This window comes from Colletotrichum graminicola (genome assembly GCF_000149035.1).
Source record: "Colletotrichum graminicola M1.001 genomic scaffold supercont1.2, whole genome shotgun sequence".
Taxonomy (NCBI): Eukaryota; Fungi; Ascomycota; class Sordariomycetes; order Glomerellales; family Glomerellaceae; genus Colletotrichum; species Colletotrichum graminicola.
In genome coordinates this window covers 1,516,974-1,544,494 of record NW_007361006.1, presented here as the reverse complement: position 1 = coordinate 1,544,494, position 27,521 = coordinate 1,516,974, and the positions used below count along the sequence as shown (strand labels likewise).

The 27,521-nt window shown below is 52.0% G+C and overlaps 10 protein-coding genes across 10 annotated transcripts; 4 read left to right on the top strand and 6 right to left on the bottom strand.

Annotated features, from left to right (window-relative positions):
• Nucleotides 1-132: 132 nt before the first annotated feature.
• On the top strand, nucleotides 133-1,962 carry GLRG_00898 (major facilitator superfamily transporter; the record flags this gene model as incomplete). Its single annotated transcript, XM_008091583.1, has 5 exons — nucleotides 133-371; nucleotides 461-544; nucleotides 615-798; nucleotides 880-1,272; nucleotides 1,366-1,962. The coding sequence occupies 5 exons, from the start codon at nucleotides 133-135 to the stop codon at nucleotides 1,960-1,962; spliced, it is 1,497 nt and encodes a 498-aa protein (XP_008089774.1).
• Nucleotides 1,963-2,860: 898 nt separating this feature from the next.
• GLRG_00897 (uncharacterized protein) lies at nucleotides 2,861-3,523 on the bottom strand (the record flags this gene model as incomplete). Its single annotated transcript, XM_008091582.1, has 1 exon — nucleotides 2,861-3,523. One exon carries the CDS (start codon nucleotides 3,521-3,523, stop codon nucleotides 2,861-2,863), a length of 663 nt encoding a protein of 220 aa, XP_008089773.1.
• A 1,119-nt stretch (nucleotides 3,524-4,642) lies between these two features.
• On the bottom strand, nucleotides 4,643-5,791 carry GLRG_00896 (uncharacterized protein; the record flags this gene model as incomplete). Its single annotated transcript, XM_008091581.1, has 4 exons — nucleotides 4,643-5,480; nucleotides 5,542-5,585; nucleotides 5,648-5,726; nucleotides 5,781-5,791. 4 exons carry the CDS (start codon nucleotides 5,789-5,791, stop codon nucleotides 4,643-4,645), a joined length of 972 nt encoding a protein of 323 aa, XP_008089772.1.
• Nucleotides 5,792-6,974: 1,183 nt separating this feature from the next.
• On the bottom strand, nucleotides 6,975-7,745 carry GLRG_00895 (catalase; the record flags this gene model as incomplete). The annotated part of the gene is made up of 1 exon (XM_008091580.1): nucleotides 6,975-7,745. One exon carries the CDS (start codon nucleotides 7,743-7,745, stop codon nucleotides 6,975-6,977), a length of 771 nt encoding a protein of 256 aa, XP_008089771.1.
• Nucleotides 7,746-8,899: 1,154 nt separating this feature from the next.
• Nucleotides 8,900-9,322, top strand: GLRG_00894 (uncharacterized protein; the record flags this gene model as incomplete). Its single annotated transcript, XM_008091579.1, has 1 exon — nucleotides 8,900-9,322. One exon carries the CDS (start codon nucleotides 8,900-8,902, stop codon nucleotides 9,320-9,322), a length of 423 nt encoding a protein of 140 aa, XP_008089770.1.
• A 1,105-nt stretch (nucleotides 9,323-10,427) lies between these two features.
• Nucleotides 10,428-10,952, bottom strand: GLRG_00893 (uncharacterized protein; the record flags this gene model as incomplete). The annotated part of the gene is made up of 1 exon (XM_008091578.1): nucleotides 10,428-10,952. One exon carries the CDS (start codon nucleotides 10,950-10,952, stop codon nucleotides 10,428-10,430), a length of 525 nt encoding a protein of 174 aa, XP_008089769.1.
• A 2,903-nt stretch (nucleotides 10,953-13,855) lies between these two features.
• GLRG_00892 (cutinase) lies at nucleotides 13,856-14,749 on the bottom strand (the record flags this gene model as incomplete). Its single annotated transcript, XM_008091577.1, has 4 exons — nucleotides 13,856-14,041; nucleotides 14,111-14,190; nucleotides 14,245-14,335; nucleotides 14,414-14,749. The coding sequence occupies 4 exons, from the start codon at nucleotides 14,747-14,749 to the stop codon at nucleotides 13,856-13,858; spliced, it is 693 nt and encodes a 230-aa protein (XP_008089768.1).
• Nucleotides 14,750-17,222: 2,473 nt separating this feature from the next.
• GLRG_00891 (PAF-acetylhydrolase family member) lies at nucleotides 17,223-18,701 on the top strand (the record flags this gene model as incomplete). The annotated part of the gene is made up of 1 exon (XM_008091576.1): nucleotides 17,223-18,701. One exon carries the CDS (start codon nucleotides 17,223-17,225, stop codon nucleotides 18,699-18,701), a length of 1,479 nt encoding a protein of 492 aa, XP_008089767.1.
• Nucleotides 18,702-19,060: 359 nt separating this feature from the next.
• GLRG_00890 (uncharacterized protein) lies at nucleotides 19,061-19,423 on the bottom strand (the record flags this gene model as incomplete). The annotated part of the gene is made up of 1 exon (XM_008091575.1): nucleotides 19,061-19,423. One exon carries the CDS (start codon nucleotides 19,421-19,423, stop codon nucleotides 19,061-19,063), a length of 363 nt encoding a protein of 120 aa, XP_008089766.1.
• Nucleotides 19,424-24,729: 5,306 nt separating this feature from the next.
• Nucleotides 24,730-25,714, top strand: GLRG_00889 (uncharacterized protein; the record flags this gene model as incomplete). The annotated part of the gene is made up of 2 exons (XM_008091574.1): nucleotides 24,730-25,075; nucleotides 25,308-25,714. The coding sequence occupies 2 exons, from the start codon at nucleotides 24,730-24,732 to the stop codon at nucleotides 25,712-25,714; spliced, it is 753 nt and encodes a 250-aa protein (XP_008089765.1).
• Nucleotides 25,715-27,521: the final 1,807 nt, after the last annotated feature.

Genomic DNA, 27,521 nt, shown 5'->3' with positions numbered 1-27,521 from the left:
GAGAAGCCGAACCCGCGAGGGGCAGCCTTCCGCAGCACCACTGCTTTTGTGCCAGCCTGACAATACCATCTTCTAAGCATGGAAAACGCACGGCGACTTCCATAGAAGAAAAGCCAGTACAGAGGCCAAACCATGGCAGAAACCTCAGAATCCAAGAGCAAGGGTATCTCGGTCGACGTGGCCGCGAAAACCACTGGTGACCCGCAGCCATGGCCATCAACTCCGCAGCTCAGCACCGCCAGCGAAGCGGCCGTGGCGAACCCCGAGTGGCAGGCGACCGAGAAACGGCTTGTTCGGAAGCTTGACATGACGCTCATGCCCATGCTATTCTTGCTGTATATGTTCAACTACCTCGATAGGAATAACATCGTGTACGTACAAGTCTAGCAGGATCCTGGGTTGTCTTCCAAATGTTCCGGAGTACCAGCGGCCTACTGACGAGTGTGCGATGACAAAACAGGCAGGCCAAATTGAATCATTTTGAGCGAGACATTGGACTCGTGGGGAACCAGTTCAATACAGCGCTTGCAGTCTTTCATCCAGGGTAAGGGTCTAACCTGCCCTTCCTTGATCATGCCATCTGTTCGTTTGCCGTCGCTGATCAAGTGCTTTAGATATATGCTTGCCCAGTTGCCATCCAACATGATACTAACCCGTATCCGACCCAGCATCTACATACCCTGCTGCGTCTTGCTGTGGTCCATTGTGTCGGCATCGACCGCGGCAGCGAACGGCTTTGGCAGCCTCGTCGCAATCCGTATCGCTCTGGGGCTGGTCGAAGCGCCCTTCTTCCCGGGTGTACGTCGCTCCAACGGGTTCTAGGTTGAACTGGGTCTGCCATCCAAAAATTGTTCCAGCTAACATTCTGATTCATCTCAGGCTTTGTTCATCCTATCGTGCTGGTATACCCAAAATGAGCTTGCCTTCCGGACGGCAGTTCTCTTCTCTGGCAATATCCTTGCGACATCCTTCTCCGGACTCCTCGCCGCCGCCGTATTTGCAAACCTTGACGGCACCCGTGGGCTGGCGGGGTGGCAGTGGTTGTTCATTATCGAAGGTGCCGGGAGCTTCGCAATGGCTTTCATCGCTATGGCGTTTCTACCCGACTTTGTGGGATCCAAGACGGGAGTTTGCGCGTGGCTGATGCCAGAGAAAGAACTTTTAGTTGCCGCGCAGAGGATTAAGGCCGATAGAGTGTCACTGCCGGACGAGAATGCTTCGGTTCGGCACGGTCTGGGCCTTGCCGTGAAGGATCCGCGGACGTGGATTTTTGTGAGTTTCCCCCCTGGACAGAGAAACCGTCCCCTTAGGAACTATGGTGTCTGTTAGAGATAGAGTTAGAGATGGACTAACATTAATGGCCAGGCTGGCATGCAAGTGTTCTATGTCACCTCCATGGGCTTCAACGGCTTCTTCCCGAGCATCGTCGAGGGCCTCCATCTCGGCTCTCAAACAACAACCCTCCTCCTCACGGCGCCTCCCTACCTCTTCGCTGCTGCAACATCACTCGTTGTTTGCATGTCTTCGGATAAGCGTGCTGACCGTGGGCTGCACGTTATCGGCCCTGTGGGCGTCGCCATGGTGGGCTTCATCATCACCGCTGCATCAACCAATCACGCCGCGCGGTACTTTGCCAGTTTCCTGTACATCCCCGGGGCTATGTCCTCGTTGGCTCTGATATTCAGCTGGTCCTCAACGGCGATGAGTGAGACGCCGGAGAAGAGAGCGGCAGGCATGGCGATCGTTTGTTTGACCTGCCAGCTCGGAGGTGTTTGGAGCCCGTACTTTTTCAGACCAGAAGACAATCCGCGATATCTGCTTGCCTTTATACTGATGCTTGTATTCTCGGCGTTGGTTATTGCGACGGCGGTCTTGATGAGGCTCCTACTGGGTAGAGCCAACCAGCGCTTGATTGCCGAGGCTGAGGGAACTGGTAAAAGCCCGAGACTTTATATTCTCTAGTATACAATAACGAGATGTGTGAGAAGTAGCAGATCTTAATATCTGTGTTATACTACCTTTGGCGTGTGTAATTCAGACAATACGCTCGAAACCGCAAGCTTTCGTTTGCGGACGCGGTCCGGGGAAAAGGCATCGCATTAGACATTTGAGATCAACTGGAAGTTTGGCTGGAAACTCAGCCTGTTGCTGTTGTCGTTATTGTTATTGCTTTTTTGGCGATGGTCTTACTTTCAAATGGAATAAAGGGCATCTACAAGCGTACCACCAGCTTCCAGGCAGCGCAAACCCAGCCGGCCTGCTAAGTTGGTCCTACCAAGACACAAAAAATGCATCAAGGGACAGCAAAGGCGGTTCTACTGAGGATAGATCTGTATCTCTCAACTGCCGCTGATGTGTAATGTGCCAGGGCTTTGTGTCTAAGCCGCGGAGAGGTAGTCTTGGTCAGAAGCCCCGCAGACTGGAGTAAGCCGGAAAGGCAGAAGTTCAGAGAGGTGGCACATCAGTATGGTCATCTAACTGATTTCATACTTATTGTGCCAGTTTCACGGGGCTTCCAGGAACAATCACGTATTACCTAACAATAACCCAAGCCTGTGCACCTTCAAACTAATCAGCAGTAAGAGCGTTCAACAGGACGAGGAGAAGATGAGAAAGAATGAATTATGAATTGTTGCCTCAGTTGATAGCGCAAGACTAGAAGCCGTAATCATGTCGACAGCGTGAAGATATCTCAAAATCCACTCACTGCGCTGCACAAGGTCAAGCTACCAAGACAAGTCGAACAAGCACTGAACCCAACGCCAATTGTTAGCCACTAATGAACTCTCAATCACAGCCGCCAATATCTAGACAGCAAGATATGCCCCGAGCCGTGTCCTATTCAGACGATCCCAAGATTCTACTTAGAACGAGGGTAACGACGGTAGCGTAGGTTTCTCTCAAGTAGAAACTTTAAATGACCAGCCAGCTCTGCTTCTGCCCCAGCAATATCCCGTGTGTTCAGGCGTAGAGCGAGCACATCCGCAGCGAAGACAATTCCCTGGTCTGACCGTCCGGAGAAGAGGTTCCTATGGGCCTTGACAAGGGTGCAAAGCTGTTGCGGAGTCTGGCCGCGGGATAGCGCCACTGAAAATACCGGACGGAATTCGTCGTATATCAGTTTAGCAATGTGCTGCGCTGCGATGAACCATGGCTTCTGTTGCATTTGGCCACTCAGATTCCTGTGGAGATTCCAGTCAATGTTGGGGATGCGCATAGCCCGGATATTCAGAGACTTGAGGTTGGGTGCGTCGGACAAGAGCTTGGCCACCCTCCGAGTGACGGACTGGCAGTCCTTGCGGGGGAGTTCGAAGCCCTTTGTCGATCCGAGATGCACGTTACGCAGATAGAACCGGTTTGCCTGTCCTATGCCACGTAGCCAAACGATTGGATCAGCCTGGCCACCAATGAGGATAGGCTGGGAGTAGAGGATTCCACGCGCCTCGGCATGAATGAAACGGCAGGTTCGAAGAAGAGAAGCTGCGATCGGAACACGCTTCTTCCAGGTAGAGATGATGACCATATCCCGGTGAACCAAGGCAAGGTGATAAACGATGTTCCGAATCTCTCGAGGCAGTCGTCTTCCAGTGAGTTATTAGCCAAAGCAAGGTAGGTAATTATTACATCGAAGTACTTGCAGGAATCGAAACCGGCACGCCTTGTGTACGCCAATCTTGGCTCTCTGAAAAGGAAATCAATTAGTTTCTTATGTGACCATCATCCAGTGAAGTTTTGATAAGACGAACCTTTTTCGGCGGCGCTTGCAAATTCACCGCCTCGTTGTCGTCAACTAGGTGACTGTTTGGCCGCTTCATGGGATGTGGCAATCGACGCACGAGGGCGAGACCAGTCAATGGCCGTGGGCGCCTTGGCCTGGGATGGGAAATAAGTCAAAGGTCAGATAGCAAACGTAACGAAAGGCTATAATATACCTGACAGGCATGGTTTCTGAATCCAAAGAAGATTGGCGGGTCGTTTCTCATGAGAAGGACTGCTGTGGTGGCTCCTTGACGGCTCTGTCGTTTTATCGTTTCCGGACCCAGTCCTTGGTGGAACCATTTACATACGAAGCGCATTCCTGACTTTTACTTGGAGATGGTACATGTTTCTTCCAACCATTTCGAAATGACTGTTTCTCAAGACGATCGAGAAATCAGAGGAAACAGGTGGAAAACCTAAGGAATAACTCGAAGGTGAATCTGAAACATTTCTTTTTGTTTGATCCGACCAGAATATGACGCTAGAGTTGATATGTACAGCCTTTACCTTGATCGTTGAAGTTTACTATTGTTTCGTAGTTATCGTAGCCTTGATGACAACGAGTATCACGGGGCAGACTCGAATAACCTATGACTCCAGAGGACAAAGGGGCATTATCAGAACAGGAGACTCTGCATGAAGACATAGAAATCCGAAGTCGAAAGTCGAAAACTCAGCCTGTGGGAAACATTGTAGCACCAGAATCCCTCCTTGAAATCGCCATTTGTTACGATATAGCAACACAGCCATAGATGAATACAGTCACTAAGGTAAGCTCTTCACTCTGCAATATTACACAACCACAAGCGCTTTGCTCTATGTTTGATATGTAAAGAGATATCCCAAGTGATAGAGTCAGTTCCAATTATCCGGTCCTAGTTCCTCATGAGTCCAATTCTTGACGTTTGTGAGGAAAGCGATGGCGGTGTTGCAGGTTCCTCTCCAGGAGTAGCCTTAGATGCTCTGCCACCTCGTTCTCGGCATGTTCGGCGTCTGTGGCGTTGAGCTGCGACGGGGTCAATGAACGTCGGCGACCCCACCAGTTATTCTGGCCGACGCCCAAAATGCGACAGAGCTGTTCCGGACTTCGACCACGGGAGAGCCCCTGTGAAAAGATTGGGCGGAAGTCATCGTAAACTAAATCGGCAACCTTTCGCGCGAGGTCTATCCAGCCGGATACAGGGCCGCGCCGTTGGAGACTCGACCTTTGGGATTTTATCTTGTGGTGGTAGTGGAAAACCGTTTGCAGTGACTCGAGACTTCTCGCCACGGCTATCATCTTGGCCACTTTCCGGCATACGTCTCGGTAACGGCTATGCTGCGCTACCACTCTTCGCGAGACGCGAGAGGTCCATGGTTGGGGCTCGGTTCTGATCTGGATCCATCGCAGATAGACAATGTTCCCCGGACTTAAGTCCCGCAGCCAGACCGCGAGAGTTTCCATATCCCCCACCCTAAAGCGATTGGCATACAGAATTGTGCGAGCTTCGGAATGCACTCGCTTGCAGCATTTCAGGAATGAGACTGGGATCTTGTCGTTGGGATTGCCGCGACGCGTCTGCTCTCGAACGTGGCGTACATCCTTGCGTTGCCAAAGAAACTTTGAGCTTTTCACTGTGTAAGACTCGTTCCTTCCGGCAAGATCAATCCCGGCAGGTCGAAAGAAGGCGAGCTCGTAGACAATGTTCCTGATCTCGGGCGGTAGAGACCTAAACATCAAGCTAAGCAGCAGGCAAGCAGGCGGGGAAGAGGTGCTAATTCTGGTCTGGAAAACTAACTCACAGGAACAAGAAAGGACCTAGTTGTTCGGGCTCAATCCTTTGCTTCTAACATATTGTTAGCAGTACGAAGCATCATCCTGGACATTAAGGCGGTTCTTCTCGCTTACCTTCGCTCGAGGTGTTGAAGAAGTGGCTCGAGACTTCCGCTTCATAGGTCGACGCGAGCCTCCCTTGGCGGTGTTCAGACTGGAAAAAGGGTCAGAGATTGGTGTCTCAGCTGCAAAGACATGTATTGCCCACGGGGAGGACATAGTGTCTAAGACTTTCGGCGACCCCTGATCCTCGTGGCGTGGCAGTTAGCCTGACAAATATGCCACGATCAGCAATGGCTGGAAAGTTCAACAATGAGACAGCGTAGCATAGATGGCATACAGAGCGTCTCAGTGGGCTGAGACATGCTTAACTTGTAATTCCTCTTAGATTTGTTCCGAAGCAAGTAGCATTCTACTCGGGAAGTGAAGGTATTTCTCGTATTTTCTATGATATACCAGAATCCCACGGCTCAGATACCTCCAAGACCTTCTTGCTCGTAAAACTCTTTGGCAATGGCTTTTGTTGAGCCCGAGTCGAAACCGCTTTCCGCTCTTAACCTTCAGTTGCAAACGATCCGGGCAGACAAAGACAATAATGTTGGCTGATAAGGTAATCGTCATTGAAGTGTTAGAGAAAGAGTCTCGAAAAGCAAGCATTGAAAAAAATGTGAAAAATGGAATCTACACCTCCATCTCATTCGGACAGTTTCCGCTGTATCTGGATGACTTGTAGAAGTGGAAAGACGTAAAAGTTCTGGTGGAAAAGTTGGGAAAGGTGAAAGCTTCTGTGTTAGACAACGGCGGCTTTTCTCGAAAGCTTTTTAATCTTGGTAACAACCCATGGTTTTCTAGAAACCTCAGACCTCCCAGTTTGACGTATTGGCAAGTATTCAACAAAGTCAGATACCAAGACAAGAGGAATTGAGGGAAACGAAACATGGATCACACGTGTCTGTGAATGCACCAGTTTGGGAATTCTAACCATGAAGAGTATACCACTGCAGTACAAGATCGGCTTTCAGCATTCCCAATAGGCACAACTACGTGAACAAGCTGGTGTTGGCAGAAATACGCAGAGCTGCATTGAACACTTATACCTGGAGGTCTTCATATACGACACATGTTTATGGATAGAATGTTTGGACCTTCTCCTAATTCAGGGATTTGGCTATGGCTGCAAGCTAGGCACTGGACGGCCTCGGTGTTGCTTTGGTAAATGCACTGAAGGCAAAAGGCTTTGCCCACAGTGACTCCTCCCTTTTACTTATGTATAGTATCAAGATTTAAACAAGGCCATGAATATCTGAAATGTAACAACCACAAGGTTGATTATGAGTGGGAATTAAAGGACGACTAAAGAAAAATTCATCCAGGAAATCTTATGTTCCTGGATCATTGACAACTAGCTCCAGGCAAAGGGAACATCCCTTTCACTCATAGAAACCTGTTTCCAGCCAGACAGAGAGACGTCCTTCCAGTTCAATGCATCGCATGTGATTGTTGCCTTGAACGAACGGCAATCATTGCCCGAGAAGACGATGTAGCCCCTTCCAGAGTCGAGTTTATGGGTTTCGGTCGCGTGGCCATCCGGCGTTGCTGAGGACGTCGTCACCTGTCCCTTCCACTGAAACCAAAACTTGGGGGAGCGAAAACTGTTCTTTTCGAACTGTTGAAAGCGGATGCACTCGTTGTCTTTTTGGTGTTCATCACCTGACTCATCTGCATTTTCCTGGTCGTCCGATTCCAAGTGGTCTTCTGCTTGATGAGTGCTGTCATGGACAGATCCGTCCTGGCCTCTATCGTATGACTCCTTATTTTCGTCGTTATCGAGATCAATCTCCGACCCTTGTTCGTTCTCGAACTGTGACACCAAGTGTTCAAGGACTTTTCGGCTTCCTGTCAAGATGACGCTGGCCTCAAGAACCCCCGGCAGGGTCAAATATCCTAGCAAACCCTTGCCGTCTTCGGACAGACGAAAAACATCCAATGTTGGAGATGCGGCATTCCTTTTGCTCTTCCCTAACTCTGAGCTCGTTTTGGTCGCATTTGAGCACTTGATTTCGTAGTTACCAAATGTCTTTTTGACTTCGAACGCCCCACCGCCTGCTTTCGATTTTCTGGAACTGTTGTGAACATGTCTCCTCGTGAAGGCAGCTTCCTGCCAGTCGTCCATGATGGATATGCCTAATTGAGATTGAGTGTGCTTTTTTCAGGCCGGCGGCGTCGTGTGCATGAGTCTCGACTTTCGTTCCCTACGTTTGCAGACGAGATTGGACGGCGGTCACGGTTCAACGACAAGTGAGTCCTGACGTCATTGGCGCTCGGGTGTCTTGGACTGTCGCTCAGTGATCATAAATTCCCCCCCTCCCCCCCCCCGTCACACACGAAATCAGTAGTAAATCCAAGTTATGAGCAATGTGCGGTATCAATCAAAAATACTTTACGGTCAATATTCATACCGTGTAAGATGATGCATTGTAAGACTCGGAGGCGGGTGAAATGTGGCTCATCCACATCGTTCACGATGAGCTGTGCACTCAATCGTAGGCAAAGGGCGTTGGTTGGCTGTGCATGTCTATAGATAGGATAAAGATAGCTTCGATTATAATCAAAATTCAACCTGAGCAGCTTGGAGATCTAGAGAATTCTGAACCCCAGGATGGATCAAAACCAAGATTAACTCACATGTGGCAACGGCCCCCGAATCAACGGGCGGAGCCGACTACAACGTCGCTAAACAAACACTAACGAGATTCTCACTTGATTCAAACCTCGCGTAACTCACGAGTAAGGTGCTTGGCCAGGTGACAATCCGTCCCTATGTGGGCATGTCAATGCACGCGTTACATCAGAACCTCGGACCTTTTAACTTGACAAGAACGAAGGAAAAGGTTATGGAATAGTCTAGACCTCGAAGCTCCCACCGACAGTCAAGTAGTGTAGGTAACCTGTTTACAACCCCCTGTCCTTCGGATCCCCCGCAATGAGCCGCTGGCCCCTCTTGGCCGCTGTCAATCGCTGAGTGTGACGTCAAGGCCACGGACGCCGAAGCATCTTGCTCGCCATCCAATCACAGGCACCAGACAGGCCAGGATATCCTGTTTCTGGACGTAATGCATGCCCCCAGGGCGCATGAGGCCATAGCTCTGGGCGACATCATAAGAGCTCTCCCGCCGCCCCCAGATGCGCCCGCGGCCGAGTGCGATACCAATATCAAACGCTCTAGCTTCACCATCAGATTTCGGCACCTAAACTCCTACTGGGGATCTACGGCCACCAACTTTACCAAACTCAAGCGAAACCATCTTGTAAAAAAACAAGGACAAAATGGGCGACGAAGAAAACTCTGGATCGGGAACTATCTACTCCCGCAACAAGGAGGACACGCTCGAGGCCGAGACCCTCCTCTGGCGCGCCATGTGCGACTCCAAGCCAAAGCACCTCAAGAAGTACCTCGACAAGGAGGCTGTTCTCGCCCACCCTGGCTTCAAGCCCTACTCTCCGAAATCCAAGCCGACCCTACAGGAGTTCCTCGACGAGGACTGGGAGCCCTGGACGGCCTACAAGATGCACGACGACCCCGAGTTCGTCGAAATCGACGTCATGAGCTCCAGCCTCGTCTACCGCGTCACCGCCTGGCGCCAGAAGGGCAACAAGCTGGTCGCGACCGAGGGCATCTGTAACAGCGTCTGGAAGCAGGAGCCCGGCGGCGAGTGGACTTGCTGCTGCCACCACATGAGCACTGTTTAAGCGACGATTGATGCTTAATGAGGTTTTTCTTTTATGGATTTTGGCATCTTGAGAGAGCATGATGCTTTCCCGGGTGATTGACGGTACATGTAGCCGATGCACGAACGATGCATGACCAGGCAAGAGGAAGGCGAACATCTGGTGTTTTGTAAGAGTAGCGGCATGGTTCACAGGCGCTGTTGAGCTAGTTTGACTAGTCGTTTATGTATTAATGCTTTTGTCGCTTCAGTCCATGCCGAGCAGATATTCAACAGATTCACGAATTTTGAACCCCGTATCAAGTATTCTTTGGCAATTGTAACAGTCTACAAGCCACAATAAATTAACAATCGCTTTGGAATTCGGGAAGGTGAACGAGGTTGACGAGGGCTGATTACAGAGTTATCTATAACTATCGCCCTGAATGATGGGGTTAGGTAACCGCCGAGTTCGCCAGTGTATCTCATACCCATGGCGGCTGGCGGGTAGTTTGACCAAAAACAGGAAGCGCAAAGGAGGGAGTCCTAAGTCCAGACTCCTGGCACCGACCGGATTCCACGTTGGGGTATTCGAGTCGGCGGAAACGCTCAAACAGCAGCGAAGTAACTAGGAGGAATGGAGCTGCCGAAGGGAATTTGAACAATCAAGTTCTTTGAGAAACGTTTATCATAATTCCTACACAAGGTCTAAGTATCTAATATGATGACCTTTGTTCCTTGTGAGCTGAATTATGGGATGTTGTACGGCCAGGTAATATTAATGTTCTAACATATAGTCTAACTGGGACCACAGCGGAATGAGATGGGCAGGAAGGTGATCATGGCTCGCCGGGACCGGGGAGAAAGAGGTATGGGTGTTAAGCGTTCACAGTATGCGAGACTGAAGTTGACAAACTCGTCTGCATCAGGATGTGGCAGTTGTAATCCCTTGCCTTGGCCAGAACAGACAATTGCAACCAAAACAAAAGGAGAAGATAAGAGAAGATAAGAGAAGGAGGAGGAGAGGAGGAGAAGGAGAGATTTTTCTTTTTCTTTTTCTTCTCAGGCTTTCCACGTTTTTTAGTATGTTGGTTTTTTTTTTTTGGTTTTTTTTTAGGAATCATACCGAAGTGGAATTTATACAAAAGTTAGTGACGTTGGCCTTGGCTGTTGACCGAAGCGCGAGAAACGAGAAACGGATTGACAGGCTTCTTTTCCTTGGCTCCAGCTCGTTGCAGGCCACGGTTCTGCTTAAGCTGTCTGGGCTGCTGCTTGCGCTGCTGGCCCTTCGGCTTCGGCTTCTCCGCGCTCTCCGGCTTTTGCTTCTGGTTTTCAGACTTGCCAACCTGTTTCTCTCCACTGCGGTGGGATCGGACCTTGGTTTCGGTATTGGCCTTATTGTTCTTAGAACGCTGACACTTTTGAGAACGCTCTCCAGTGAACGGGCTCTTAGGACGGCCATTAGAGCAAGAAGGATGGTAGGAGCCACGCTTCTCACTAGGAAAAGGGGTTTGAAAAGCCTCAGAAGAAGAGTAAGAAGAGGGTTCTTCATCAAGATCCATCTCAGAGGGGAGGGTCTGAGGTGAAGAGAAGGAGGGAGAATAGGCGACAGGGTCGTCAAGCTCCATCTCGTGAGAGAATTGAGAGTAAGAGTAAGGAGTAGAGAGAGACATTGTTGTTTGTTCTGGTGTTTGAGGCAAGGAAATTGTCGACGTACCTGAATGCAAAGCTCGATGGGGGGAAAAGAGAAGAAGAAATGAAGGAGGGGTGCCAGGGGAAAAGAATTTGTAGGCGTCCAGAGAGACCATAGAGGTGCCGCTCCATGAGAACCGTAGAAAGTAGTATGATGGTCGAGATGATTGACTTTAAGAATACCGCGTCAGAATAACTGTCCAACAGCCATGTTGATACTGAGGCATGGTTCAAGAGAACGCCACACGGAGCCTATTGAACCTTTTGAAAGTTGGAAACGCCAAAAGACCCCAGATACTGCAAGCCATAACGATACGCTGACCGTAAGGCTGTGGGGACCATCTGACTCTTGGAAAAAGCAGCGCGTGACGACAAGCAATTGACGTATCCCGGGACGGCTATCAACTTTGTTTTGCTGAAGTCCAGGAGGCCAACACTGGCTCCCGGAGAATGTTGGTCGAAATGAAGCTTAGGAAAGTGGATTTCGGCATGGCAGTTGCAGCCCCCAAGACATTCGCGGAATATTCATCATTGTGGTCGAAAAGTTCAATGGGAACTGTAGAAAGGCTAACGACATGAAATCAAGAATGCTGGTCGATTCGATACAGCGTGGAGAGTTAGCAGTAAGCAGGGGCTCAAGGGTATTACCAGATGATGGAGTTTATGAAAGAAATGCATGAGTTTCTGGTTTGAAGAACAGTTCCTATTGAAGAGCCATTGGTATGAGAAACTATGTGTGATCTAGCTCCGGGCTGCTTGCGATTTACGGTGAGCGGCTGGTTCACGGAAGTCGACTGTTTTTCTATTGATTGAATCTACAAGTTGACGGATTGATCAATGAAAGAAGGATACCATCCGGCAATAGTACTGAGCCCGTCGTTCTACAGCAAGCGCTGTTCTCATTGTTTCTTAACATGCCTGTTATTTGGATCCAGGACGCCGGATTAGGCGTGTGGGCAACAGTTCGGACCAGTATTGCCGCGATCTTGCATGCCCTAAAAGAAGGTTCATTCACCCAGGACATTTGAAACCTTGTTATGCGCCGGTGTTGCCGGGACACCAGCAGGAAGGAGAATCTGCGGAATTTTCGCGCACACAGTTATGATTCGATTCTTCCTCTCGGAAATCTGGAGGGAAACATTGTCACATATTAACTAGATGAGTGTGTGACAAATGGCCTTTGATGAGTCATTACGTGGAACCTCCGTTTGGAGCCTCTTCGAGTTGTCATCCACTCTTACAGAGTCAAGCCTTTTTTTCTTTCTTTCTTTTCTTGTATAACAAAATTTAATAGGATACGCTTGAACAAGGTGGTTGAATTGTTGTTATTGTTGTAGAAGACAACATGGCTCGTAAATCGTGCACATAGACATTGGGCCAGCCCCTTTAGTCTCTTAACTATTCAAGTTGCTTTATTGTAGCGTAGACACATGCTCTTAGGCACATACAACAGTGCCATTCGAGTGACCAGATGTGCAGCTACCGGTACCAAAACCTGAGAAAGACCGTCCGATTGGGAAGTCTTTATTTTTGTCACACCCGGTTCCCACATCAGCATCACTATTGCCGTCGCACTGCAAGATATTCTTTAGTTACGCATACTACACAAGAGGACACAGGAGCTTACGCAAAAACTGGCTCCGGGGCAGATGCTTTTTGGATCGTTTAGTGGGTCACCACAGCAAAGGTCTCCACCAGGGATTCCTTGAGCAGCAACCAGGCCGGTCAGAAGAGAGAGAGAGGCAAAAAGGACAGTTAAGGCGTGCATTGTGGCAGTATAAAAGTAGCAAAACTAATGTATCAAATATAAAAGGTATAAAGGTAAAGAGAATAAAGATGAGATGAAAGACAGCACCTTGGCTATGGGAACTGTACTAATTTATACGTGTAGTTTGGTTGGCTAGTCATGCGTTACCCCTACTGCCTATCCCTGGTTTCATCGTGTTACAGCTGTACCATATATGAAATGACTCAAGACATGCACCTGCTACAATATAATAGAGTAAGTGTATTATACATTACTTTAGAGCATTCACTCTAGACTCTTATGAGCAGTCTGGTGCAGTCCACCCACTATAATACATAGTATATCACGATACGCAAGAACCTAATACGCAGCACTTTTAATCTGTGCTACATTCCGATCTTACAATACCTAGAAAACACCTAATCACTGACGCAGTCCATCTGGTAGCCGATTCGTATCTGACAGGGCAAACAGGTTGTGGGAGCTCTTGGGCAGTAGCACTAGAGCGAAGTAAAGAGACGCAGTGTGGGACGGAAAGTTTCAACAAGGGTGGACGGCCCTGTCAACTCAGAGGGGTAAGTCTCAAGAGAAATTATAACGCAGCATACGTCGAATAAGGCGTTATTACGTAGGTGATGCTATAGTGTTGAGGTAGTGGACTGAACATACCTCCTGTCATGTTCTGAATTCCGAATATTTATTAACCGGAGGGGATTGCTGCTTATACTAGTTTTATTTAAGGAACCTCTTCATGTTTTCATGGACGTTGGAAAGATTGGTTGTTGTGCTAGCAAAAATTGTAATATTCCAACCGACTGCCCATGATTCTTACGCTCCGAAGCACCCCGGGATGGTGTACATTTCCAGCCAGTGATTCACGAGATAGGACCAGAATGCAGCATCTTTCATTGGAACCACGTATACCGTACCATTTATTCCGATTAGTTCCACCTGTACTGAATTTTGATGCATAGGTCCTCCTTTCTGCTATATTTCTGTTGTGTGTGTCGATTGGTGTGCCAGTCAGAAGAATGGCAATGACGAACGATGCTTCCGACACTACGGCTGGAACAAACCCCAGTGTAATGGGCACGGGGCATCGGAAGCCAGTCTGCCCCAATCAGCGCCTTTTCCCAGTCACGAACTAGCTGCTTTCACTTTGGACATGATGAATTGATTTGCCGCGTCGCCGTTCGTCTGGACGTAGCTGAGGTGAACCTGCAAGTTGCGGCCGCCGTCGCAAAACGGGTCCCCGGTATTGCAAAAGGACACCATCTTGTCAGCAACAGCATTGCAGCCGGCGGTTCGCGTTCTCGGGAATCGCTGTTTTTTTTTTTTCAAAGTCAAGGTCGGTTCTCGGTATATAGAGAGGGCGTTGGTAGGATAACTTACACCGTTATTGTGGCTGCTTCCTTGGTTGTAGGGCTGTCCAGTGACATGACTCGGATCTCCCATGAGCAGGATGGCAGCAACTGTAAGAAGTTTTAGCCACGGCAGCCAGGCACCCTATATAATGATGAATATACCCTTGGCAGCGACTTCGGCCGATTGGGGTTGCGTGGTAGTAAAGCCGTTTTCACTTGTTCCACACATGACATCGCCAGTAACCTGTGCTCCCTACAGGGTATGTCAGGGTTTGATCCATTTGGGGGGGGGGGGGGGGGGGGGGGGGGCGGTCGGAGTTCATTGACTTACCTGCGAATATCCCATCAGCACCATCTTTGTATCCGGGCATCTTGCCGCATAGTCCTGCACCAGCTTCGTCATGGCCTTGACGCCGGCCTCCTCAGATGGGTTGTAAGGGTTCAGTTCAGCCGGGTAGTCCACCGCCTCAATATCGGATCCGGGGATCTGTCCTTGGATGCTGGTCGCGATATCGCCTATGACTCCCGTACCCGGTTTCTCGGTACTGGCCCGACAAACGATAATGTGCACGCCCGTTGCGCAGGCCTTTGTCTGTCGCTCGACAATATTGGCACTGCCCTGCAGGGCGCCAAGGAAGCCTAGCGCGGCGACGGGTGAAGGAATCATACCGGCAGAATAGCTTGGGAACCGCTGCAACAATAGAAGGCAATAACTTCGGCACAGGTGTTACGTCAGCCTGGAGCAAGATGAGATGGCTTGATAAATCGCTTGGAGATAGGATGAGGAAGGCGACGCTATACGTTTATATATTAATCGCGGTGTCAGCCATCGGCTTTCTACTTCGCTTCGGCAGTACAACCAGCTGAGGCTACTGAGCCAACACTTCTCTAACTCTTTGGGCAGAAACTGTACGAGGCTTGGATAGTATGGCTGCGTAATTGGTCGATGGCCTGCATGTTGCGACCTAATCTCACAATAGGTTCTATTCTAGCAGGGCAGCCCTCGGCTAGGTGAGGCTATCTCAAGATGGAAAAGCAAAAAGCGGGATCCTCAAACAAGACTGTTCGGGTTGTTAGCCGAACACTCGACTAGGCGAACGGTGTGGGAGAAACGCTGTCCTAGTGTCGAGCGTCCTGTGTTTCACATCTCGGGGTCAATCGTGAGCTAGAGTTCAAACTTCAAGGCTGATACCTACTGACTTAACCATATATAGAGGTACCCGGGCTCCCCGCGTCTGATTAGCGTCATGAGGATGATGGTGAAAGGTAAAAGAACGAAATCCTTGAAGATGGTCTCAGGTCGTCATCTCGGCCGACATGGAGAGCCAGCAAGATTGAGATGCGATTGGTTAAATTCAATTCATCACGCGACCGCCACGTTATCCCTGTAGCAGGTATGGTGTGTGTTCATCCCAGCTTCCCGCATGAAGAATTGCTGTCCTCCATCAGGACCAAAGCCACGCACCAGGATATCTGGACAGTCAAATACATAGCAATCCACATTCCTGATAACCGCTAGGAAATCCAAGACTCTATGATCTTTCGATCGTGAGACTCCTTGCGTGTGACTTGGTCTGGGGCCACCCACCACTGCATCTAGCCTGGTGACCAGCCCAGAGCCCTAGCCTTCCCTGGGTGCTTGCCATTTTCTCGGGGCTTTCCAGAGGTTTAAGCAACTCGGCTCTTTATCAGCCACTTTGTACTCCCGGTTTTAAGTCCAAGGATGGAAATTCGGGGTGGCAAGGCTAAACTGGCAAACACTGGTCCAGAGATGGTAACAAGAAACTTTCGATAAAGACATAATCAGACAGAACTTGTGAGAAAGCTAAGCGGGAGATGATTTGCATGATTCCGGTGAATCTCAATGAGAAACTTCCGGACCATGCCCGTCTACTTACATTCATAAACAGTTGCCTCTGAAGTTCGGTCTATTTACATGGATGGCATGAAATGGTTTAGAGATTGCATTATGTCGACATGTTCTCTGACAATGAAAAGTACCTCGTTGATTGCTGGGGTTAACATCTATGCACAGTCTTTAGAGAGTCCAAATATGATAAAAACTTGTCATCTTCGTTATGTGATACGGGACCAGCCACTCCGACATCGCTCGTTGTGGATTTGGTTCTAGATGAACCCCTAACCCATTTGGAAAAGGGGGCGGGTCAGCGCCAAGCGTAAGTCTTTTAATCGATATGCTGCCTTTAATGGATGATTTCTATATCCTATTTTTTTCCAACTCTATAAGTTCGTGGTGTGGCGGATGACTTCACCTGCGAGAAAACATCAGCAGCGTAAAGTTTCGACGACAGGCTAGCACACGGGGTGTTCTGAAGCGTTCGACTTCATCAAAGCTGTCATTTAAGACTGTTCACCAGTTAGAATTGTGGCTTTCCCAATTACTTTATACATGTTTCTTGCCGGCAAGGCGAAGTGTTTTGGGACATAGAATTTACTCGTCTGCAAGTCAAAAAGGTTGGCAGAAGATATTCAAACCGAGCTTAGAATACCGTAAGAGTGAGAGATACTGAGCACTCTCGGTAACGACAAACCAAAAGAAAGACGAGTTAATAGATTGTTGTCAGATGTGTATCCTGCTGGCGTACGGTCTCCTAAAAGAAGACCCAGCCGCTTGCCCTATTTATCACGCACAGCGCGGAGTTCAGCAAAATAGGGGAAGAGCCGAAATTAACGTGCAAAGAAATGCTTCTTGCTCTTTTTGCTCTTCCTAAGTGATCACTATTCCAGCTTGTTGACGTGGTCGGAACTCTCGGACTATGATGCCGGTCCTCGACATCGCGAGTAATGACGTAACGCTGCCGCCACATCCGAAATGCAGATACGAGCGACCCGCGCCAGCATCGTCTTCTCTTCTTAACCATACCACCTCCGCCTGCATGCCCGATAGATATCAATAATTTCAACAGAAATCACCCAATGTACTCCTGGACAGTAGCATGGCAGGAAGCCCGTTGCCCAGATACTCAGAAATCGACGTTGAGCTTGAGACACTAGCCGATTCGCAGTATTTCGACAGCCCGGATTCTCCACTCCCGCTGCTTGACGACAACGAAGACGACGACGACGACGACCATACGGATGGACAGACTCTCAGGGGTAACAGAAATACAATCAGCATCATGAGCAGCACGCCAAAATGGATGAGGACGGCGCAGCCTTTGGGTCGATCTCTATACCAAAAGGCACTCGCAGCCGTCCAACCACGACTGACCTTCGGATATGTCGCTTGGGCCCTCATTGGCCTTTACGTTCTCTATTGCATCCTCGCCCGCTCGCCGCTATTCGCGTCAAACTTACCAGGGTATTCGGGCCCATACGAAGTCGGTGCGATAGACGTCGAGGTGCCTGTCCGCAAGCCTCGCAAGATCAGCGAGCAAGTCCTGGAGAGCGACGGAAAGCCAGCATTCGAACTCGAGACGGTGCTCTTCACGCTGTACTATCCTGCAGCAAAGGGCTCCAACGGCAACGGTCACCACTATTGGATTCCCAGGCCCATCAGCATCACAGCCGAGGGCTATGCCAGGGCCGCGCACTTCAACAACTTCATCTCGCGGCCGGTCTTCACATTCTTCCTGTGGGCCATCGCGGGCAGCATCAAGATCCCTGCACACGTCGACGTGCCGCTGCTCAAGGACGGGCAGGAGTTCCCCGTCGTGGTCTTGTCACACGGCCAGGCCAGCTCGCGGACGGATTACACGCACTACTGCGGCGAGCTCGCCAGCCTTGGCACCGTCGTCGCCGCTATCGAACACCGTGACGGCAGTGGTCCGGGATCTGTCGTGATGACCAAAGATGGCAAGGAGCGCAAGGTCATGTATTTGAACAAGAAGGAGCTTCAGGGCGGCAAGGAGATGAAATCGGACGACTTCAAGTTTAGGCAACTCGCCTTCCGACAGGCCGAGATTGAAGAGACCATTGCCGTACTGAAGGAATTGCATGCAGGAAAGGGGGCTACCGTCTTGGCGAACAACGCCCGCAAAGAAGGCCGTGGCCTCGCGGAGTGGGAAAGCAGACTGAATTTCTCCCAGACAGTCATCGCGGGCCACTCATTTGGCGCAACAGGTGCCCTCCAGGTCCTCAGAGGCGCCACCTCGGCCAAAAACCCTGCTGTCGGCGGCATCATTCTCGATCCCGGCAAGAGCAGCGGCAGGCTAAACACCGATATTGACGTGCCGATTCTCGTCATCCACTCCGACTCGTGGTCCAAGAAGATTACGCCGTTCTTTGGAAGGCCGCACTTCGACACCGTCAGAGACATCGCCCGGGACGTGCTCAAGCGCGTGGGTTCGAGCTGGTTTGTGACGAGCCTACGGACGAGCCACCCGAGCGTCACAGATGCGCCCCTGGTTGAGCCTTTGCTCCTGAGTTGGACGACGGGGGCTACGATTGGCGCGCATCGAGGCCTGAAGGAGTATGTTAGGATATCACAGGAGTTTATGGATTTCTTAAGGGAAGGATCCAGAAGGGGCGTGTTATCCGAAGACGTCACCCATGAAGAGTACGGAAAGGATACCATGACGGATGAGCAACGGAGGAGGATACCCAAGGAGACGAGGAACTATTGGCAGATTCACGTCGCACCCCCACGAGAAGACTAAGATGATGGCCTCATGCGGCCCGATGATAATTATCCATATTGATTAATGAACAGTGATTACTCGCTTGCGTCATCTGCGTTATCGTTTCCCGAAGCGAGGAGCCGAGGGAGCGGTCTGGGTCTCTGGCGGCGATTTACATTGCTACCGCATCTCCATCTTCTTTGGGTAACGACAGTATTCTGGTATCAGAGTCCAGACCTATTGCCATTCACGCAGACGCACACCCCCCACACGACATCGGGCCTTATCCGGACTATGTGATTGAATGCAGCCGCCTGACGCCCCCTCTCCCATTCGACCAAGTGAAACTGACTCGACCAGAGCCAGACTCGTGCGCAGTTTGGTACCTGCAAGAAATTTCAAGCCGTCTTCCCTTTTGCTCGTCGGGCATCCCACGCCAATGCGAGCAGCGTCAGGGCCGCGCCTCCGCCCTCCCACGCCGCGACCCCCACCCAGCCCTGCCGCCAGAAGACGACTGCAGACGCGAGGCGCATCGGCACGGTAGCGAGGAAGAACGGCCGATTCTCCTGGGCGACGGCCAGGGTGTAGTAGACGCCCATGGCGATGGCGGCAAGGGCGTTGCCGTTTGCGGCGGGCAGCGCGGCGGCTGGGAGGTTCAGCGACGCGAGCGCTCCGGACGGGCGCATCAGGGAGCCGACGCCCGCGATGAAGGAGGAGAGCCCGAAGGCGAGGATCGTGTACCGGGCGACGCCTGGTGCCATTGTCGTCGGCGAGCAGGGTCCGCTGTCTTGTCGATGTTGTTCATGTTCAGGTTCGGGGGGGGGGGGGGCGTGATCGAGGTGCGATGGAATGCGGGGGCCGCTGCTCGGGTCGTCGTCGTTCCGAGCGGAGGGAGAGATAAGCCTACCTATGGGGTTTTTCTTCCCTTCCTCCCCCCTCCTTTTCCTCCTGCTTCTTCTTTGAGGGGCGTTTCTGCGTGGAATGCAGCGCGACGTGCGGGTTAGCAGCAAAAGCCTAATATAAAATAAGGAGTGGTCCTTGTGTCGGTTCAACCCGTCAGCATTCTTTGCTACCCCGCCGTCAAACCTTGAACCCGGTGTTTGGTGCTTCTGAGACATCTTGATTCCAGGAATCCGGACGGCTTGGGCGATTCCATATCAAGTTTATCAATGTTGTGCATCTGGGGGAGGGGCCCGTCCGACGGGGGCTCCTCTTGGTAGACCAGTCTTGGTGCGTATTACACGGATACGATGTGGGATGTCTCATCTGATGGTTTGCTCTTGGGGTCGCACCAAAATTGGCGCGAAACTCGAAGCCTCAAGTTCTTCGTGCAACCCCCTCTCCCTCGCGAGGATGATTGCATGCTGGGGGACACCCGATGATTCGGCATGCTACGCGCCACAGGTTTCTTGTTGCGGGAAATGAGGTCTGCTTCATTGGCCGCCGGGTTCGAACCACTTGATTACCTTGTTTGGACGTCTCACTGCGGCGAGGGACGAATGAGTGGTTGTCGCCGTGATGAACGGGGAGGGGGGATCCGTTGCCTCATTCCAGATCCTCGGTTAAGAGCGGTGAAGGATTAGGCCTCCGAGACAGAACCAGTCCGGATCGCAGAGGACTTGGGTTCGAACAAACGGCTTGGCTGGACGGCGAACCGCTTGAATGGGAGGGTGGTGAGACTAGCCCAGGCAGCGGCGCTGACAAGACGTAGCAGCGTTCCTGGCGTTCATCCTTCTCTTCTACCCCCCTGCCTCTCTCTCCCTTTGTCGGCTATGCTGTGTCCGAGACAACAGTGTCCTATTATTTGCGAGACATTGGGGGCCCTCGGTGCAGAAGACGGACACGTTCAACGTCAGTGGCAGTGATAAGATGTGATGGACAAAACACGTTGATGTACTCAAAAGTCTGCCCGCCCCCACTGATGACTGACGGCTCAGGGCTCGACGGAAACATTTGCATCTGCGCATTGTTGAAGTGACTCGGAGCGGCCCAGGAATGAGGGCCTCCGTGTAGGATGAACAGCAGGGGAAAAGAAATAAGAAATAAGAAAAAGAAAAGGAGTTACCGTTAGGCACCGGCTGTAAAGATGATGTCGGGTTGGCAGTTGGAGATGGCTGCAGGGAACAGAGTCTCGCTCACCCCAGATTTGTCATATTTACAATCAGCGGCAGTTCTCTCCGTACGTATGGACGGCAGGGGGTGGGAAGGGACAGTGCCGTCCCGTGTCGTTGAGGTTGGCCAAAGATGATCTGATGAGATTTAGACATAAGACCGTTCCTCGCCGTCCGTGCCCAGCCCAGAGAGCCAAGGTGAACCAACTAGGTACCGCAGGGCTATCCATTGCCCCAGCCATAGCTATCATATCGGACGGTGTTAGATCGGCGTTCCTTGCAAGCCGACTGACTGACTTTTTGACTGGGGCCCATGGACCGCGGCCTGCCGACTCCGACGGACGAGATGCATACCCTTCTGGGTCTCGCTCCTGGTTGGGATATACCATCGAGACCAGCACGGACGACCTCGCCCGGCCACGGCTCACGGCAGCCGGAAGAAAGCCGCTCGTCCGTCTAACGGGTTTTTTAGAGCACCCCCTTTCCTTGTGCTCAGGTCGGCCGCTCACCTCGCAGGGGGGTGGGGGATGCCGTTCATCGAGGCGAGCATTCCGCTCTCCGAGGCCCCCCAATGGTCGGGTCGGTCCAGATCTGGGCTCAAGTCTTCAGGACCACGGTTCACCATAATATGCGCGGTATCTCCGACAATAGTACCTACCATGGCGCCTCTGTACCTCTCTCTCTCTCTCTCTCTCTCTCTCTATTTCGCGTCGTCTTAAGTGAGACATTATTGCATTATGGACTGGCAGCCACCCGAAGAGCCAATAGATGGCATAAGACCGTTAGGCGAGATTGGCGAGCGCGCCGGTCCTTTTCCACCCCTTCACCGGGACGTTTCGGTGTGACAGCATACTTGCTTTTTCCTCGTTAACCTCTCTGGGAGAGGTCGTCCCTCTCAGTGTACATGACATGTCGCGTTCGTGGGACCCTCGCGGACGCAAAAGCATCGATCCGGGACGGGGAAGCGAAGCTGGATTCAAAGAAAACAAAAGAAAGAGAAGAAAAAAAACAAGGCCAAGCCAGTCTGGATCGGCCCGTCGGGAGGGCATGAGATGCTGCTGCCCCTCAGAGATGCTGCTGCCCCTCAGAGATTAACGCTCCGGGCGGACACCCCCCTTGTGCCTGGCTCTGAACTGCACTACATAGTAGGTAATCGATGATGTGGTCGCATACATATAACCAGATCTCGGGGTAGAAGCCGCCCTAACCGAACGGGTCCTGCCACGACATCAGGCGCGGTTGGAGCTGATGGCGTTTGTCCGGCGTCTTTGAGGCAACGAGAGTGGCCAGGATTCAGGATTCAGCGGCGCCAGCCTCCGTCTCCCCGTCTTCCCCCTCTTTCTCTCTCTCTCTCTCTCTCTCTCTCTCTCTCTCTCTCTCTCTCTCTCTCTCTCTCTCTCTCTCTCTCTCTCCCTCTCTCCTGGGCTGACGGGGTGTTGGTGTGTGCGTATGTGTGTGTGTGTGTGTGTCAAGCCGATCCGATGTTAATGTAGCGGCCATCGACGCCGCTTATTGTTGCCCCTGCCTAATAACAGGATAAATAACCCCAAATCTCGAGGGCTGTTGGTGCGCGATCAGCAGCAACTCCACCCCCCAATGTGAATTGGAGGGGACTCATGAGTCGCCAGAGCTAAGCCGTGGGCCAAGTTTTGGTTTATCGTTTCTACGCGCGTTTGCCGCACACCTTAATTACATGTATAATACACCAATCAAAAATAAAACGCCTTCAGGGCCTCCGTGAGCCCGCGGAGCTCGACAGCCTTAGTTTTCTTCCGTCCCCCCTCTGTCTCCCCCCGTACCCTTGATGATCTGGGGCGGGACCGGGTGAATATTCTTGTTTGGTATGTACCGTACAAGACTGGGAACTTTCAACTTGGTTCGCTACGAATACTCTCTGGCCTTCCCTTGTGCACTCACAGACACCCGTGCGGCAGATATCGGTGCCTGCATTTGTATTGCCGTCGTACATGACGCCATGCACCATCGTGCATCCACTGATCTCCTCGTGATCCATCAAGTTTCTCTGGGTTCGCAGCACCCATCCGCGCTGGGGCCGTTCGGCGGAATTTCCCACCCAGAGAACTGAGACTACTATTCTAGGTCCCCCCCCCCCCCCCCGGTGATCCGGAAATGGGCGTGTGTGCGTGTGTGCCGTGGCACTTGGAAGGGGGGGAGTGTGAGAGTAAGAGAGTGAGAAAGTGAGAGTGCGAGGGCGAGAGAGTGGGAGAGTGAGTGAGAAAAAGGTTGCTCCAATCCGAGCCCATTTCAGTCCTACTACTACACTACGCACACTGAAGCTCTACATCGGCAGACGAGACAAAGTCATGTACAAGTACGTTCCTTGCCTCGGTCTTTGTTTTGGAGGGGAGGGAGTGTTCAGTTGTGGTTCGGGCTGAGTCCCGGCCGCAGCATGGCATGGCATGGCATGACATGACATGGTGGCACATTGATCCAGGCAGGAAACGGACGGCCAGGAACTGCCAGGAGGTGCAAGTCTCGCCTCGGAAATATGACAGACGCTCGTGAATGGTCACGACCTGACCCCTGGATCCCTTCCACATGGCTCAATAGGGCATCTTGCAGGCCGCAGAGCAGCCCTGAATGGCGACGGCACACACCTCCCCCAGAGCTCAGGGTAGAGCGCTCTCCCTCTCTCTCTCTCTCTCTCTCTCTCTCTCTCTCTCTCTCTCTCTCTCTCTCCCTCTCTCTCTCTCTCTCTCTCCCTCTCTCTCTCCCTCTCTCTCACTCACTCACTCTGATTCTCATTCGTGCTCTCGGTCTTTCTTATTCCCACTCTTATCCACTCTTACTCTCTCTTACTCTCATTTGTGCGTTCGGTTTGGCTCTCGTCCGTGCTCTCTCTCTCTCTCCCTCTCCCTCTTCCATCTTACTTCCGTTCCTTAACCCCCGTCCCGTCCCCGCAACTCGCCGCCGGTTTACTGTCGTCTTCCGTCGGGCTATGACTTCGCATCCTATATCCCACACCACCCGCCCACTCACACACACACACACACACACACACCATCCTCTTCAAGCCGTCACCTCCGTGTCCCGGCAATGCACACGCTGACACCGTGGAACGCTAGATCGGTGTGATTCCATCCATCCATGACCGGCCGTGCCCCTCCCCCCCATCTCGTCACCACATGTCAGCCACCCATTGAGACTGGGGCCTCGAACTGTTTCCCAAGTTGGTCCCAGCATGTCAAACCCCTCTCCCATCGTCCCCTTACCATGTATCCGTACATCGTACCTCTCTCTCTCTCGCTCTCTTTCTCTCTCTCTCTCTCTCTCCACCCCGAGCAAATCCCCAGCAAGCTAAAGTTGACTTGGCCAGCTCCCCAGCCGACAGACGAGGTATACCCTCTAGTCTGTCTGTATACATACCCAACCTACTATCCGTACTCTCTGTCCATATCCGCTTGGTGTACATGTACGGATCAACTGAGACTGCCCAAATCCACCCCGTCCGTTCACCACCGTCCACGTACACTACATATTACGCACCGCACCTCGGCTGCCGCCCAATACCTGCGTCCCGGCCGCCCGCACCCGCATCCCCGTCCCATTCTTTTCCCCCTTCCCTCCTCGGACGCGGCCGACCTCCAATCGCCTCCCCCCCTTGGCAGCCTTGAAGACATATACTTTGCTGGTTGATGCATCCGTGAGTGAGCTGACACAACCGGGGAAGGCCTTCCGGCGGCAAGAACCCAGAACCCAGAAATCCAGAAATATCCTCCCCCCGAGGTTCCCCCTAGAGCCTCATCATCATCACCATTATCATCAACAACATCAACATCAATACCAACAACAACAACGTCGTCGTCCTCGTTAAGAAAGAAGGAAAGGACAATAAGCTTCCCAAGCCAAAAAAACGCTCCTCATTCTGGTCTGCGGTGTTGCTTTGACTTTCTATTCTACAACCACACATTGCACACACACCCACGCCCCGGCAAATGGATTACGCATCATCATCATCCCCCGTGGATTCACCGACGCCGTCGTTCTTCACGTCGGACCTCGACGGCCTCGCCCAGGCGCCCTCACCTGTCGCCCGCGCAATCCTCGTGGCGTTGTGCGACGATCGCCGTGTGCGGGCCCAGGCGCTGAGGCAGCTCGGGCGGCTGCTGCGATTCGAAGCCGACGTCCGCGGCCACGACCCCGTCAAGAGCCCCGGGTCCGTCACGAGCCCGTCAAGTTCCAAAAAGAGGAAGGTGACGGGCGAGCCCAAGATATGCGTCCAGTGCGATTGCATCTTCACCGACGACGAGAACTCCTTCGGGGCGTGTTGGTACCACACAGGTAAGCAGGGACTGGGCGGCACGAGTCGGCGGACCTGACTCGGCCATCCAATTTTTAATTTTTTTTTTTTTACTTCTTTTAGTCGTTCTTTTGTTATTTGTTCTTCTGCTTCTTCAGCTTCTTCTTCTTCTTCTTCTTTTCCCCTTTGGGGCAAATCGGGAGGGGGAGGCTCCGTTTCTGTCCCCTTTGACCGTTGACGGGACAAAATAACTGACTCGCGTTGCGCTTCTAGGCCAACTAGAGCTTTGGGACGAGACCCAGATTCCCACGCTCTGGGACGAAATATCGTCAGACGAGCTTGACACGGAATCGAACCGCGCGGAGTATCCCGCGGCGTTCCGGTGGTGCTGCTGCGAGCGGCTCGGTGACAGGACGGGCTGCGTGCGCGGCCATCATGAGTCCAACCCAGACAAGAGCAAAAAGGGCCGCGGCAACGAGCTCTCCGACCTCGACCTCGAGGACGACCCGCTAGAGCTCGACGCATCGGACGACCTGCAGCCGCCGCTCCAGCAGCACTACACGATCGCGAATCCCCAGGAGACTACCCCCCGCAAGCTGCCGATGCACCACCAGCAGCAGCAGGAGGAGCAGCATCATCGTCTGCTCCATCAACCACAGCAACAGCACCCTCTTCATTAGCACTACCAACGAAGACGGAGGTCCGAAGAGAGTTCTGTCACTTGGGTCGACAGCGGCGCAGAGGCCCGCTCGCTCGCATGGGTCCTTTTAACTATTAACTGCGAACGGGGTCTGTGCCGACTGGTCTTGGGGGATCTGGGTTTGTTTTGTGTTGGCGTTTTTCCATCAGTCGCATGTGTTTCGGCCTTTCTAGCGACGGCCGCGGCAACAGCGACGGCAATGCCGCGGGCCTTTGGTCACAAACCGACACGACAAGGCGCCGTTGCTAACACGAGAGGATGTGCCGGGGCTTGCCTGTGGGATATTCAAGATCGCAGTTGATCGAGAACACTTTTGTCACAGCGAACGACTTAAAACGGAGCGGTGGGAACAAGCATTGTTTTGGGAGGCATAGCATTGGCAAAAAAAGTATGGAACACACACGTTTGACGGGAAGGCAGATCTAGGTGTCGGTGGCAAAGGGAACCCCTTTCCTTGCTCTCCTTTCCTACAGTTGGGTTATACGTAACATTCGTTTTTCACCGACTCGAACCAGGCAGGGCGAGGACACTATTCGGCACGCACCGGCACAGGAAACCGAGAGGGAGGATACCACCAAGGCACGGTGGATGACATGGAATTTGTCCAATGTATTAATGCTACCCGTTGTATAAGAACAACAAAAGTAGGAGACGATGATTGAGAGACACACACGCACGCACACAAACTCACACACAGAGAGAGGGAGGGAGAGAGAGAGAGAGAGATACCTGGCTGGAGGGCATGTCGATTAGAATCCAGCACAACGGGGCGAACCCGGAATCATCTGATGTTTTTTTTTGCATCTTTGCCTTTGCACAAGCATAGGCACCTTGCATACCACTTTTGAGCCACGGTTTTGATAAATGACAATGAGAGCGCCGTTGCTTGTGGGGATCGAGATCTGCGTCTCGTCCGTTCTGTCCGTCCGTCCGTCCTCATACGGTGAAGACTGAAGACTGGCGGTGGCGGATTCCACGTACACGAATACAATCCACATGCGCATGCGCGCCGTGGGCGACGGAAGCGTATCCGGGACCCCGATATCATCTGCAGCGCGCGACGTCTGCAAGGGACACCGGAAAAAGATTAGCCAGCATCTCACGGGGTCCATTAGGCCATGCTGCATAGCAGCAGTAGTCGTACACGCCACAAGGGGGGTAAGGGCGAGCAAACAGACAGGCTCTCCGGACTGGATCCCGCCTACCTATACCTACCTACCTAGGCACTCCTCCTCCACCCCCCCTGAAGGCGGTAGAGCTTGGGGTGCCACGGCATTGTCTCTCCTAAGGAACTGCAATCGAGAGGGGAGCGGAGGGTCCGCCTGAGCAGCAGGGGTTACCCTGACCATCCGAGATTCCCCGGCAAACCATGATCGGCGTGAGGGGTCGGGGAAAGACGCGTCTGTGTGTGTGTGCGTGCAGTCGTCCCCTAAAAGGAGAGGGAGAGAGCCACGGAAAGCTTCGAGGATGCTTCTTCTATATTACTACACTTGTAGTATATCCTATGCAGGCATCCGTGAAATCCGGTACATTCCCGTCGCGCCAGTTTAACGTTTCAGGGCGGAACCGCCCCCCCGTCGCCGGGACGTGGGTGGAACAACGTCGTAAACGCGTCCTGTTCTGGAGTCTTAACGTCACGTTATGAGGGGAACCGTTTCGATCTTTGACCCCTGAGGGATATCGGAGAGGATTTTGAAACCCCTTCACACTCTGGCCGTTAACTGACTTCAGTTGACCCCGCGCTTTTATCACCCTTTTTACCATCCAGCAAATTCATCCACAGGAGA